The 14,110-nt window shown below is 44.5% G+C and overlaps 1 protein-coding gene across 1 annotated transcript in view; it reads left to right on the top strand.

The window, feature by feature from the left end:
* Positions 1-9,084, top strand: part of cdr2l (cerebellar degeneration-related protein 2-like) — a 52,472-nt gene extending 43,388 nt beyond the window's left edge. Inside the window, exon 5 of the mRNA XM_043714308.2 lies at positions 5,758-9,084. Coding sequence (XP_043570243.1) covers positions 5,758-6,637 — 880 coding nt within the window. The 3' untranslated portion in view covers positions 6,638-9,084. The remainder of the gene's footprint in view (positions 1-5,757) is intronic.
* The last annotated feature ends 5,026 nt before the right edge of the window (positions 9,085-14,110 follow it).

The following is a 14,110-nucleotide window of genomic DNA, read 5'->3' as shown; positions in this document are numbered from 1 at the left end:
ATCTGTTAGAATTTTTCAAAGATTTAACCAAGTGTTTGGATGAGGTTTGGGTAGTTGATGCAGTTTATATAGATTTCAGCAAGGCCTTCAACAAGGTCTCACGTGGGAAACTGATAAAGAAGGTAAAAGCTTAAGGGATCCAGGCTAATTTAGCAAGATGGATCCAGAATTAGTTTAGTGAGAGAAGAGAGTGCTAGCATAAAACTGTTTTGTGGCTGGAGAGTGGTGGCCAGTGGCAAACCACTGGGATCACTGCTAGGTCCCTTATTGTTTGTGATATTAGTAACTGATGTAGATGAGAATGTGGGCACTCCAAGGCACAGAGAGGTCATGTTGGAACTGTACAGAAACTTGGTTCACTCACAGCCAGAGTACTGTGTGCAGTTCTGATCATCACACTAAAGAAGGATATGACAGTCCTGAAAGGGTGCAAAAGAAGATTCATCAGGATGTTGCCTGGGATGGAGCATTTCAGCTACAAAGAGAAGCTTAGTTTGTTTTCTTTGGAATAGAGAAGGTCGAGAAGAGACCATGTAAGAATGAGGGACATGGACAGTATAGTTAGATATAAAGACAGAGTTCCCCTTGTCCTCATCTACCTCTTGACAGTTTCCGCATCCAAAGCATCATCCCTAAACACTTCCATCAATTCCAACTAGACCCCACCATCAAGACCATCTTCCCTCTCCTTAGCCCCTTCTGCAAGGATGTTCCCTTTAACCATCCTTTGTTTGCGCCACACTGCCCACCAGCCCCCCTGAACCCCCAGGTACCTTCCCCTGCAACCAAAAGGCTGCAAAACCAGCCAGCATACCACCCCCCTCACCACCATCCAGGGCCCTAAACAGTCCTTCCAGGTGAGACAGAGGTTTACCTGCCTCTCTTCCAACCTAGTTTGCTGCATCAGGTGCTCCCGATGTGGTCTTCTTTATACCTGGGAGACCAAATGTAAACTTAGGGAATGGTTTGCCAAGCATCTCAGCTGGGCCCCGCAGGGGCCGACCGGACCTCCTAGTCACCACCCATTTTAATTCCCCTTCCCACTCCCTTTCTGACATGACCATCTTTGGCCGCCTCCATTGCCACAATAAACCAAACCACAAATTGGAGGAACAACACCTCATCTACAGCCCAGATTACTTAACATTGAGTTCTCCAATTTCAAATAACCTCCCTCCCCATCCCCACCACCTCCCTTCCACTCCTCCCATCCACCTACCGGATTCATTCCTCCCATTTTCCAACCAGGTTGTATCCTCTACCTGTCTTCACCTAACCCCACTTCATCACCCTGCCCCTGCCATTGCCACCCCCTTTATCTGCAGCTCACCTTACAGCCACCCTCAGTTGTGAAGAAGGGTTACACTTAAATGTTGACTTCTCCACCTCCTGTGCTGCCTAGCTTGCTCTGTTCTTCCAGCCTCCTGCTTGTGTACCCTGGATTACAGCATCTGCAGTTTTTTTTGGCTCTAATATAGATAGGAAACTGCTATTCCCCATAGTTGAAGGGTCAGTAACAATTACATCATTTTAAAGTGAAAGGCAGGAATTTTAGAAGTGATATGAGGAACACTGTTTTTACCTGTTTGGGGGGGAGGGAGGTCTAGTGGTCTAGAATGCATTGTCTGAGTGGCAAATTGAGTAGGAAACCTCACAATGTTTTAAAAAAAGATACCTGACATTTAATGCTATGGGACTAGTGTTGATAGAAGTGTATTTTAAGTGGCTGAAGGGCCTATTCTGTACTATAGGATTCTATGGATTCCTGCAAATTTTCCAAAGTTGATGAAGACACAATTGGATGAGATTCGTATCTTTTTTCCTCCCAGATTCTAATGTTTTCTGAACTAGATTTCAAAGGAGATTTAAATTGGAGGCAGACCATTTCCTTATTCCCCGTGATATTGTTTCTGTCTCCAGTCTCTATCCCTTTAGGATTTGAACACAAGTAGTCCAGGCTGACACTGAGGGAGTGCTGTCTTTCAGATGCTATCTTTTTGCCCCCTCATTATTCTATTTCAAGAATAATCGCGGAAGTTTCCCTTGGGCAATATTATCCTTTAATCCGCATCAAAAAACAGCATCTGGTCATTACCATAGTTACGCCCATTAGACATGGAGAGATCATAAATTGTTTTAAAGAGCTATTATTTCTTCTTTAAACATTATAATGAACATTGCTGTTCTAAAACATGGCCAATGCCAAACATGTATTTTACCCCAATTTTTGAAAAGTTCCAGCAGTAATTATGTAGCACAAAAGTTAAGACCCCAAACATCACACTCTTGCCCTTGTGGATTATACAGTCCACAAACTTCAAAGAACCCAAGTGATTAAGAACAAAGGAAAAACTGCAGGAAAGTATTTTAAATACTTGTTCAATGCTAGTTTTCTCAGTAGAAGCATGAAATATAGTTATAGTTCCCAAGCTTCTACTTCCCTTCCTATACAAAGGCACAAAAGGAGCCACGCTGCAGTCATCTGGCAACTCACCTGTAGCTATAGATGACAAATAGAAGGGGCCTTCCAATATCTAATATAATTATTTTGTATTTTTGACTAGAACCTCAATCTTTATTCATCCATTGTTTTTTGATCCTACCAGCCCTACCTCACTCAAGCAGAAACGTAGTGACTCTGAAGTCTCGTTATCACATTTTTGAAAGCCTCCCATTTATCAGAAATCTTTCTATCTGTGAACAGTCCAGTGGTGCTGTAGAGCAGAGACCTAACAGTTCAGGTACATAATTCTTTAAAGTTTGGGTTAAAACGACCTTTGGTACACTTGCCTTCATTGCTCAGACCTTGGAGTACAGGATGTTGGAGATCACCTCTTATGGAGTACTGTATCCAGTTCTGGTCACCCAGTTACCGAAAGAATATTATTAAGCTGGCCGGGGTTCAGAAAACATTTACCAGGATGTTGCTGGGAATGGAGGATCTGAGTTATCAGGAGAGACTGTAATTTTATTCACTGGAGTGTAGGAGGTTGAGGGATGACCTTTAGAGGTTTATAAAATCATGAGGGGTATAGATATGGAGGATGTCTTTCCTCTAGGGTGAGGGATTTCAAGACTTGGGGGCATATTTTCAGGGTAAGTGAAGAAAGATTTAAAGACACGGGGGGAGTAATTTGTTTTTTAAACAGTGTGGTTCGTGTGTGGAATGAACTTCCAGAGGAAGTGGTGGGTGCAGGCACAATTACATTTAAGACATTTGGGTAAGTACATGAATAAATGTTCGGAGGGTTATGCGCCAAGCAGAGGCAGGTGGGACTAGTTTAGTTTGGGATTATGGTTGGCATGAACTGGTTGGACTGAAGGGTCTTTTTCTGTGCTATATAATTATGACTCTACATGCCAGAAAGAGTGGGTAATTAATATTATAAAAGAACATGTTTGAGGGAAATGTATGACATTAAAAAATGACCAGTTCCAGGATCTGATGGCCTACACTCGACGTTCTTAAAAAGATAGAAAATCCTCATCGCAGGAGCTAAAATTCCTTAGATTAAAATGGCTCCAGCAGTATGAAAGTTAACACTAAAGACCATGCAGCACTGAGGAGGGAGAGATAAAACCGAGAACTACAGCCAGTTAATCATCAAGAAATTGCTGGAATACCTTATTAAAGAAGCCTTGACAATCCACTTAAAAAATTATAGTATGATCAGGTTGCATGGTTTTACAGACAATAAATTGTATTGGACAAATTTGAGTTTCTTTGGGGGACCCAACTAGTAGTGTAAATAAAAAGGATGTAGTCTACTGGTTTTCCGAAAGGCATACGGACCCACACAGGTTAATATGCAAATGTTCATGAAGTTATGCTTTCTATGACCATGGATAGATGGGTGGCAAATGGACAGGAAACAGTAGAGATATTTTCAAGGTGACTTTCTGTAACTAATATTGTTACAAGGATCGGCCTAAGGCATCAGCTATTTCTCTTTATTAAGAACTTGGACAAAGAGACAGTTTTGTGGCTAAATTTGCTGATATAAAGGAAGTGAGGAAGTGTGAGGTTATTCTTTGGTTCGTGAGTTTTGAGAAGATTTGTACCTCAGGTTGAGGTTCTGGATGTAGGTTTGCTCGCTGAGTTGGAAGATTCGGTTTCAGATGTTTCATCACCACATTAGGTGACGAAGCTTCATCCGGAGGCTCATTGATGGTACCTAGTATGGTGGTGAAATGTCTGAAACTGAACCTTCCAGCTCAGTGAGCAAACCTACATCTACTTATTCTTTGGTATTAGAACATATCTGTTTTCCTAATTATTGTGGAGTTGACCCATCTAAAAGTTTATTTTCAAAGATACTTAGGTATGCACTTGTCAGGAATGCAGAAAGTTACTATTCAGATACAGCAAATGTTTAGGAAGGCAAGTGGTATTTAAAGACTTTTATGCAAGGGGATTGAGTACATAAATAAAGAAGTCTTGCTACAATTAGAATCATAGAATTCCTAAAGTGTGGAAATAGACCCTTTGATCGAACAAGTCTACACCAACACTGAAGAGTAACCCACCCAGACCCATTCCCCTATTATCCTTCATTTACGCCTGACTAATGCACCTAACCTACACATCCTTTGTTCACTATGGGCAATTTTGCATGGCCAATTCACCTATCCTGCACATCTTGATTGTGGAGGAAACCAGAGCAACCGGAGGAGACCCACGCAGACAAGGGGAGAATGTGCAAACTCAAAACAGACAGTTGCCTGAGACTGGAATCAAACCTGGTTCCGAGGCGCTGTGAAGCAGCAGTGTTAACCACAGTGTATTTAAGGATGAATGTACTTGTTTTGGAGGTGGTACAGAGGAAGTTCATTACATTAGATTTTGGAATGATGGGTTATCCTGTGATAAGAGGCTGTGGAAATTAGATAAGACTACTTGCAGTGTGGAAACAGGCCCCTCGGCCCAACAAGTCCACACCAACCCGCCGAAGCGCAACCCACCCAGACCCATTCCCCTACATTTACCTCTTCACCTAAGACTACGGGCAATTTAGCATGGCCAATTCACCTACCTTGCACATTTTTGGATTGTGGGAGGAAACTGGAGCATCTAGAGGAAACCCACACAGACACAGGGAGAATGTGCAAACTCCACACAGAGGCGGGAATTGAACCCGGGTCTCTTGCGCTGTGAGGCAGCAGTGCTAACCACTGTGCCACCCATTAGGTCAATATTCCTTGGAGTTTAGTGAGAAGTGATCTCACTGAAATGTTCAAGGTTTAGAATGAGCTTGATACTGAGTGACTTCTGAGTGAATTTACACTGTTCAGGGATTATAAAACACACAAGAGGAAAGTCTGGCAGGCACAAACTTGGGATAAGGGAGCAATCACTTAAACTTGAGCTGAGGGGAAATTTATTCACAAAGAGTTGTAAATCTTTGGGATTCTATACTCCAACACAGTTATGGAAGCTCACTTGATGAATTGAATAAAGACCAAGGTGAATGGATCTTTGGACACCGAGATTAAAGGGATTTGGGAGTAGTGTAGGAGAGTGGGATTGAGGTAAAAGATATGGTGCTGAATGTTCTGCAGTTGCTTCATTTTCTTTATCATTTTCAGACGATAATTGTTTTATTTTTAAAACTGTTACGGTAATCTGGAGCATACCTATCTGAAAGGATGCTTCAAAGGGTTACTGAAGGAGCGGGGACTGATCAGGCACAGCCACAATGGGCTGAATGGCCTCTTTCCATGCCCTGTTGTAAGTGACAGCATCTGTTTCTCGCTCAGGTATGGCTGTCCCGAGGAGACGGGGCTGCTCGGGACCGGGAGCCCGGCCGAGCCCGAGCACAAGCGCCTGGAGAAGGAGAACGAGAGGCTGCGGCTGACGGCGAACGCCCTGAGGCTGCAGATCAGCCAGGAGAGGCAGCGCAAGGAGGCGGCAGAGCGGGAGTGCGCGGCCGTGCTCGGCGAGTACACGGAGCTGGAGCGGAGGCTGGGCCAGATGGAGAGCTGCAAGCTGCGGGTGCGGGAGCTGGAGGCCGAGCTGCGGGAGTTGCAGCAGATGAAGCAGGTGAAGCGGTACCTGATCAGCGGCGAGGACCGCCTGTCCGAGGCCCTGCTCGAACCCCTCAACAACGCGCCAGAGTCGGACGACGGGGCCCCGGCACCGGCCGACGATGAGGCCGCCTCGGAGCAGAGCTGCGTGAGGAAGAGCTGCAGCGACACCGCGCTGAGCGCCATCATCAGCCGGGACGATGTGAGCCGCCATGAGGGCAACTACACGCTGCACGCCAACAGCGTCCGCAAGCGGGGCATGTCGATCCTGCGGGAGGTGGACGAGCAGTACCACGCCCTGCTCGACAAGTACGAGGAGCTACTGGGCAAGTGCCGGCGCCACCAGGAGGGCCTGCGCCATGCGGCCGTGCAGACCTCGCGGCCCGTCTCTCGGGACAGCTCCTGCCGGGATTTCCTGCTCGAGTGCCTGGAGGCGGATCTCAAGGCCCCGGACAAGAGCCTCAGCCTGAGCCAGCAGGTGGAGGCGGCCGACAAGAGGCTGGGCCACTCGCAGCCCGAGTACAAGGCCCTCTTCAAGGAGATCTTCTCCCGCATCCAGAAGACCAAGGCCGACATCAGCGCGAGCAAGTCCAAGAGCCGCGCCACCAACTGACAGCCGCGTGCCCCGGGCTCCCGCGCAAACGGCAACCTCCAATAGGAGACGCTCTTACTGAACTCTCTCTCACTGCTGTGCCAATCGGAAGGCAGCTCTTTGTTAGGTATGTCCAGGTGACGGGCATGATCCGTTACCGACCGTCAGCTTGCCCTCCCCACTCAAACACAACCTCACAGAAAGACACCGCAAAATGTTTACTTTTTAGGGTGTTCGGTGTTTTCCAGGCGGGGCTGACACACACACACACACACACACACACACACACACACACACACACACACACACACACACAATCTTCACTCGCCCTGCCATGAAGGATGCCTGTTGTCCTGTTACCATGGTGATGGTACCCGCTCCCTGTCCTGAATCCCAGGCACACGTGTTTTATTTTCCTGAATGCACTCTGTTTCAGTGTTACTCCAGGATTAACTTCTTATCGACCGCTCATTCCGAACTTCAGCGCATGACTCGCAAGGCAGCGTGTCTGCTTATGGCACCCAGACAGTCGCCTCTTTTACCTTTTCGAAGTTCAGTGTTACAAACAAACTCCTGAAACCCAGGTACTGGCAAAACCTTCATCTTCAGGGGCTGTAGGGTTTTTAAACCACAAGAACGTGCTGCAGACTTGGTGCGACTGTTACTTGGTGTCAGATATGGGGGTCAGTGGTTCTGACAAGTTGGCTGACAGAAGATCGAACTTGCATCTGCAGCGACCATTGCTGTTCAGTGCAATTCACTGTGTTCCTTCTGTTACCATCTGTCCACTTGGGTTAGGGACAGAGTGAGCTTTTTTACTGCATTTACACATTTTGTTGTTTGACCTAATGATTAGACCAACTCTCTGGGTTCTGCTAATGTGACTGTTGATGGGTTTGGTGGGTGGTTGGGACGGGTTGATGAGGGTTGCTGGTGTTGTGGGGGGAGGGGGTGTTTTTAGGGGACGCTATGCAATAATGTAATTGCTTTCACAAATGTAATTCTGTGTCTGGGGTGGGAGGGAGAGACAGTAATTTGGCTTTTGGACCTTGTTCCTGATTACCCTCTCTAATGCATGAAGGTTTGGTCCAGTGTATTTTGTCTCTGCCTTCACTACTTATTGGTATCTGATTGGTTTCAAGGTCTAGAGAGCCTCTCTCATTTGCTCCATATCTTTCCTGAAGTTACTGTCTTTCATTGAGCTCACCCTGCTGGTAAGCCCAGAAGGTGAGGGTGGGATTGCAGATGGAGAACAGTTAACCAGGAATCTCTTTCAATTCTCTGTCCTGTGTCAGTGTCTCTCCATTTACATTGAGAAGTGCACAATCAATCCCAGCTCCTGGGCTAATGTGGTTCAGTTTTCACTATGTTAATGGTGCTTGTATTTGAGTCAATGTGCAATACTTTTTAATTGACAGTATTCTGTGTAATTTAGCACTGTCTTCCCAGAGACAATATGGTGAAATTTAAGGAAAGGAACCCTTTAGGCCTTTACTGACAACAGAGCCTAGCCCAGCCAAACTTTGAGGTCAATGCCCTTAGCAAGTAGAGAGATGATGGAAAAGATTATGTGGTTTGGGAATGGAATGGACCTCAGGCTGTACAGGTCAGTTAGAGCCTAAACGGGAGCAAGAGGCCTTATGATACCCTCAACCAGCTTGGGGAATGGGCAACACCAGTAAACATGGGGCTACTGTCTCCATTGCAGTCACAGCTTCACAAAACCCCTTTATGTTCTCTGAATCCCTTGGGGGGAGTGGGCTGGCTCTTTGCACTGTGGTGGGTGGGGAAGCTTTACCCATTACCCTGCTTCACTGAGGATTTTTGGCACAGGGCGATCTCATTCTGTAGGCTGACCCTGTCGGGGAAAAAAACTCTGAAAGAAAGAAATCTCAGGCCTCATTTGCTGCTGCTGCTGCTTCCATTTGAGATTATGGCTGACATCACCGAAACATGGGACTCATATCAACCATTTTCACAGCCAATTGCCATCTTCTGCAGGTTCAAAGGGCAAAACCAAACCCAGAGGCTGAGTGGCATGGCACAAAAAGTGAGTTGCTCGAGGCTCCGGTCTCCATTCTTTAGTCTGTTCTAGGTTTTACAGTTTACAGTGTGGTGGAGGAGGTTTGTCTGAATGGGCTGAGCTTGGAGACGAAGCACACTGTGGTCAAATATCACCAGTTCAAAATTGACATTTCTATGGGGCTGCCTAGAGATGAAGGAATGGAAGATGGAAAGTGTGGAATCCAATCCAATCAAGTAGGTACTGAGTGGCAAAGCATGGATGCTGTAACGTGTGAGAGGTCCCTGATGTTGATTCTGCTCCTTCTCCTTGACATGGGGTTAGCATATGTTACAGATAAGTGCCAAACTGTATTTAAAACATTTTTTGGTTAATAAATTGAAAATAAGTACTAAACCTCTCGGTCCTTGTATGATTCAGAGATTAAAAGGAGACATTGCTGTTACTATTTTGACTGTGTTTGTGACTGGTGTATTTTTGGGTCAGATTCTCAATGTTGAATGCAGCATCTCGCGGTTGTCTGGATATCATCACTTTCCCCCCCACCCCCGACTTACCTCCCAACATCCACCTCACGTCAGCTTCCGCAAGTCACCCTTTCCTCAATTTCTCCCTGTCATCTTTCAAGGTGTTGTCCCAATAGAAACTAGTCTCCCTTGTCTTGAACTCATTCTTCAGATTCTTCCCTCCCATGTTAAGGTCTGAAGTAGGGATTGTGCAATCATTGGTGCACATGTTCAGCACTATTCATGAGTCCTCAGATACTGAAACAGTACATGTTCAAACCTGGGCAACATCCAGCCTTGGGCTGAAAAATAGCAAGGAATATTCATGTCATGCAAATGCCAGACAATGACCATCTCTAAGAAGTGAATCTAACCACTGCCATTGACATTTGATGACATTACCATCATTGGTAACCCCCAGACTGTTGGTAATGGGGGAATTCAATGACCAGAAACTGAATGGAACTAGCCATATAAGTAACAAAAACATAAAATGCTGGAGAAACTCAGCAGGTCTGGGAGTCTGTGGAAAGAAAGCACAATTCTGAAGAAAGGTCACTGAACTCAAAACATTAATTCTGTTTCTCTCTCTCTAAAGATGCTGCCAGACCTGCTGAGTTTCTCCAGCACTTTGTTTTTGTTTCAGATTTCCAGCATCTGCTGTTCTTTATTTAGGAAGCTCAGGGGTGACCTGGCAGATTTCTAAAATCATGAGGGGCATATATAATGTAAATGGCCCAGGTCTTTTTCCCCAGGATGGGGGACCCCAAAACTAGACGGCACAGGTTTGAGATGAGAGGAGAAAGATTTAAAAGGGATGTCAGAGCCAGCTTTTTCCATACCGGGGGTGGTGTGTGTATATGGAATGAGCTGCCAAAGGAAGTAGTAGAGGTGGATACAATTACAGCAATTAAAAGAATTTGGACGGGTACATGGATAGGAAAGGATTTCAAGACTCTTCAAGTCTTGTCCACCATAGCGGGTTTTGAGAAGTTTTGTAGCTCAGGTTGAGGTTTTGGATGTAGGTTTGCTTGCTGAGCTGGCAGGTTCATTTCCAGACATTTCGTTACCATACTAGGTAACATCTTCAGTGGACCTCGGGCAAAGCAATGCTGAAAATTCCTGCTTTCTATTTATATGCGAATGACATCACCAACCCAAAGAAACCCAAAAATATAAATAGAAAGCAGGAATTTTCAGCACTGCTTCGCCTGAGGCCCACTGAAGATGCTACCTTGTAAGGTAACAAAACTTCTTGTCCACCATCTGCAAGGCTCAAATCAGGAATGTGGTAGAATATTCCCTACTCGTTTGGATGAGGGGCTTCCTGAAGGGCTTATGCTCAAAATGTCAACTCTCCTGCTCCTCGGGTGTTGACTGATCTACTGTGCTTTTCCAGTACCACTGCTTCTGACTCCCATTAACATCCAGGACAAAGCAGCCTATTTGATTGGGCACCATGTCCACAAACATTCACTGCCTCTACCACCACTTCAGTAGCAGCAGTGTGTACTATGTACAAGATGCACTGCAAAACTTCATTTGGATACATGCTGTGGAGGTACCGGTGTTGGACTGGGGTGGACAAAGTTAAAAGTCACACAACACCAGGTTATAATCCAACTGATGTACAGGCTTTCGGAGTGCTGCTCCTTGTATGATTTTTAATATTAGGATTCAGAACTGGCTTGAAGGTAGAAGGTAGCAGTGGAGGGTTGCTTTTCAGACTGGAGGCCTATAACAAGCTGTCTGCCACAAGGATCGGTGCTGGGTCCAATGTTTTTCATCATTTATATAAATGATTTGGATGTGAACATAGGAGGTGTGGTTAGTAAGTTTGCAGATTACACCAAAATTGGGGGTGTAGTGGACAGCGAAGAAGGTTACCTCTGAGTACAACGAGATGTTGATCAGATGGGCAAATGGGTGGCGGAGTAGTAGATGGGGTTTAATTTAGATGAACGTGAGGTGCATTAGTTTGGAAAGGCAAATCAAGGCAGGACTTGGTACACTGAATGCTAACATCACTGGGGCTGTTGACGGAACTGTTATGAAGTTGTAGACGTGTACTGCACCTTTAAGGGAGCTGAAACGTCTGGCCGGCATAGAGTGTGCTGAAAAATTTTAAAATGTAATATTTGGTTGTCAAACAAATAGCTGAAGCTGCGTTGCTATGGTACACAACAAATTCAAATTCGGCCAATCAGTTTAAATTATGCTCCAGACACCAAAATCCAAACGAAGTTGAATTTTACTGTTTTGGATGACATCAAACCAATGAGCTGGTCCGATGTTTTGGGGTTTATAAAATTGGGTATTTTGAACAGTTGGAGAGAACAGCAAAGAGCAGCCAAGCTCCAATAGACTACCTGCAAAATAGCTCTCTGAAAGGTACCTGTCCAGAAGAAAGTTGTGCAGCAAAAGACCGAAGACGACCTCAAGGAATCTACAGAGGATATTTGACATCTGAAGACAATTGGTTTTGAAAATTGATTTGCTGTAAATTTAAGAGGGAATTTATTGGACCAGTATTGTAGAGTGGGAGCTAAAAATAGGTTTAAGAGATAGCAGTTGTAAATAGTTGTTGTTAGATGTTCTCTTTTGGACTTAAAATTGTTAATTTTTTCTTTAGTGATATTTGGGCATATTTTCTTTCGTGTTCTTTGCTATTAAAAATTTAACAGATTACAGCGTGAGGTGATCTTTTCTGTGTATCTGGTTTAAATTAGCAGATGGAGTTACCCTGTGTTGTAACAGAACAAAGAGACCTTGGAGTACAAGTTCCTTGCAAGTGGAGTTGTAGAGATGTAGTGCATGGAAACAGACCCTTCAGTCCAACTCGTCCATGCCAGCCAAACATCTTAAACTAATCTAGTCCCATTTGTCAGCATTTGGCCCATATCCCTCAGAACCCTTCCTATTCATATACTCATCCAGATGCCTTTTAAATATTGCAATTGTACCAGCCTTCACCACTTCGTTGGAAGTTCATTCTATACACGTACTACCCTCTGTGTGAAAAGGTTGTCCCTTAGGTCTCTTTTATATCTTTCCCCTCTCATCCTAAACCTATGCTCTCTAGTTCTGGACTCCCCCACTCTAGGGAAAAGATGTTGTCTATTTATCCTATCCATGCCCCTCATGATTTTATAAACCTCTATAAAGTAACCCCTCAGCCTCCAACGGTCCAAGAAAGCAGCCGTAGCCTGTTCAACCTCTCCCTATAACTCAAACCCTCCAACCCTGGCAACATCCTTATAATTTTTTTGTGAACCCTTTCAAGTTTCACAACACATTTACATGAGAAATTTGTTGGGTCCTACATTGAATGGGGATTGTAATCTAAACAAAGCATCATCATTGCAATAATCTTCCCATTGCCTGTACTTCACATTGTACTTATAAGCAGATAAAAGAACACCTGAGTATCTGGGCTGTGGCTAAAGTAGCTACCAGAGCCAGTGAATTCAGAACAGCCACTGATGCTGCATGATCCACTTTGATTGTGAACTACGGGTGTTGTATAACTGTTTGAAAGGAAGTTGTAAATCTGAGTAGTTAAGGACAGATGATGAGGAAAGCTTCAGCTTGAGAGAGCAGGAGGTCTCTTCACTTGCCGGGGCTGCTTTGGTCAGCGATATCACTTTTCTTTTCTCCCACTGACTGGTTAACAGTTGGGTTATCCGCAACATCCAACTGTTATTGGTAGTTTAAAAAAAAACATAACGAGCCACATCACGTATGCATTGAAAAACCTCTGATCATGCCTTTGCTGTCCCTGTCTCCCCAGAATCGCTGTTTGAAGGTCAGTCTATCCAAACAATTGAAGACAAGATTTCAGTAAGAAAAATGTCATGATTCCTATTCTGGCTTGCTGGAAGTTTATCCAACTCAGACTGGTTTGTCTCAGCACATACACAATCTCACCTCTTCACTAAGTGTTATATTTTTTCAGGACAGCTGCAACAGAAGGTTAACTCCAAACTAAAACCAGTTTATACTGAGAAAAAAATGTTTCCTCATTTCACCTCTGCTTCCTTTCTAAGTCATCTTAAATGTATAACTTTTGGTTACTAATGGAAACAATTTCACCCATTTACAAATTGCAAGAAACAATTTATCAATTAATTTTGAAAATCTCTTTCAGAAGATAGTGTTAATTTTGCTGCATCTGAATTTGATAATTGTGTGAGACAATCTGGCACCAGATTATTCTGAATTGAAATGGCACATTTTTAAAAATAGAAAAATGTAACATACAGAAATGAGAAGGAGCAGTTGCACACAGGCATGCAGAAAGCTTGCAAAGACAGCTCTCTTACCCTCTGACAGTGAAAAAGAAACAATCCACAGATACATTGACAATAATTCTAACTCAAGAAATACCTAAGTCCAACTGACCAACTACCGAATTGAAGATCATGGATTCCCTACAATGTAGAAGCAGACCATTCAGCCCATTAAATTCACACGGATCCTCCAAAGACCATCACACCCAGACGCACCTCTCTACCTTATCCCTGTAACTCTGCATTCCCCATGGCTAATGCACCGAGCCTGCACATTCCTGGACACTTCCACACAATCGCTCAAGTATGGAATGGAACCCAGATCCCTGGCACTGCTCGTTCTCTCTCTCTCCCTCCCATACAAATACACACACTTCTTTCACTCCGAGGCTGCGCCCTCAGGTCCAAGTCTCTCCTACTAATGGAAATCACTTCTCCACATCCACTATATCTATGTCTGTCAGTGTACTGTAAGTTTCAATGAGATCTGCCCTTCATCGTTCTAAGCTTTATTGAGTACGGACCTAGTGTCCTCAACTGCTCCTCATATGACAAGCACTTTATCTCGAGGATCATTCTTGTAAACCTCCTCTGGACCCTCTGTGATGCCAGCACATCCTTCCTTACATACAGGGTCCAAAACAGCTCATAATATTGCAAATGATGTCTGACCGCA

The sequence above is a fragment of the Chiloscyllium plagiosum genome, unplaced genomic scaffold (genome assembly GCF_037043375.1).
Source record: "Chiloscyllium plagiosum isolate Xiang-an unplaced genomic scaffold, Cpla_swu_hap1 HiC_scaffold_25, whole genome shotgun sequence".
Taxonomy (NCBI): domain Eukaryota; kingdom Metazoa; phylum Chordata; class Chondrichthyes; order Orectolobiformes; family Hemiscylliidae; genus Chiloscyllium; species Chiloscyllium plagiosum.
Note: the sequence above shows the minus strand (reverse complement) of the source record. Positions and strands in the feature narration are given on the sequence as shown.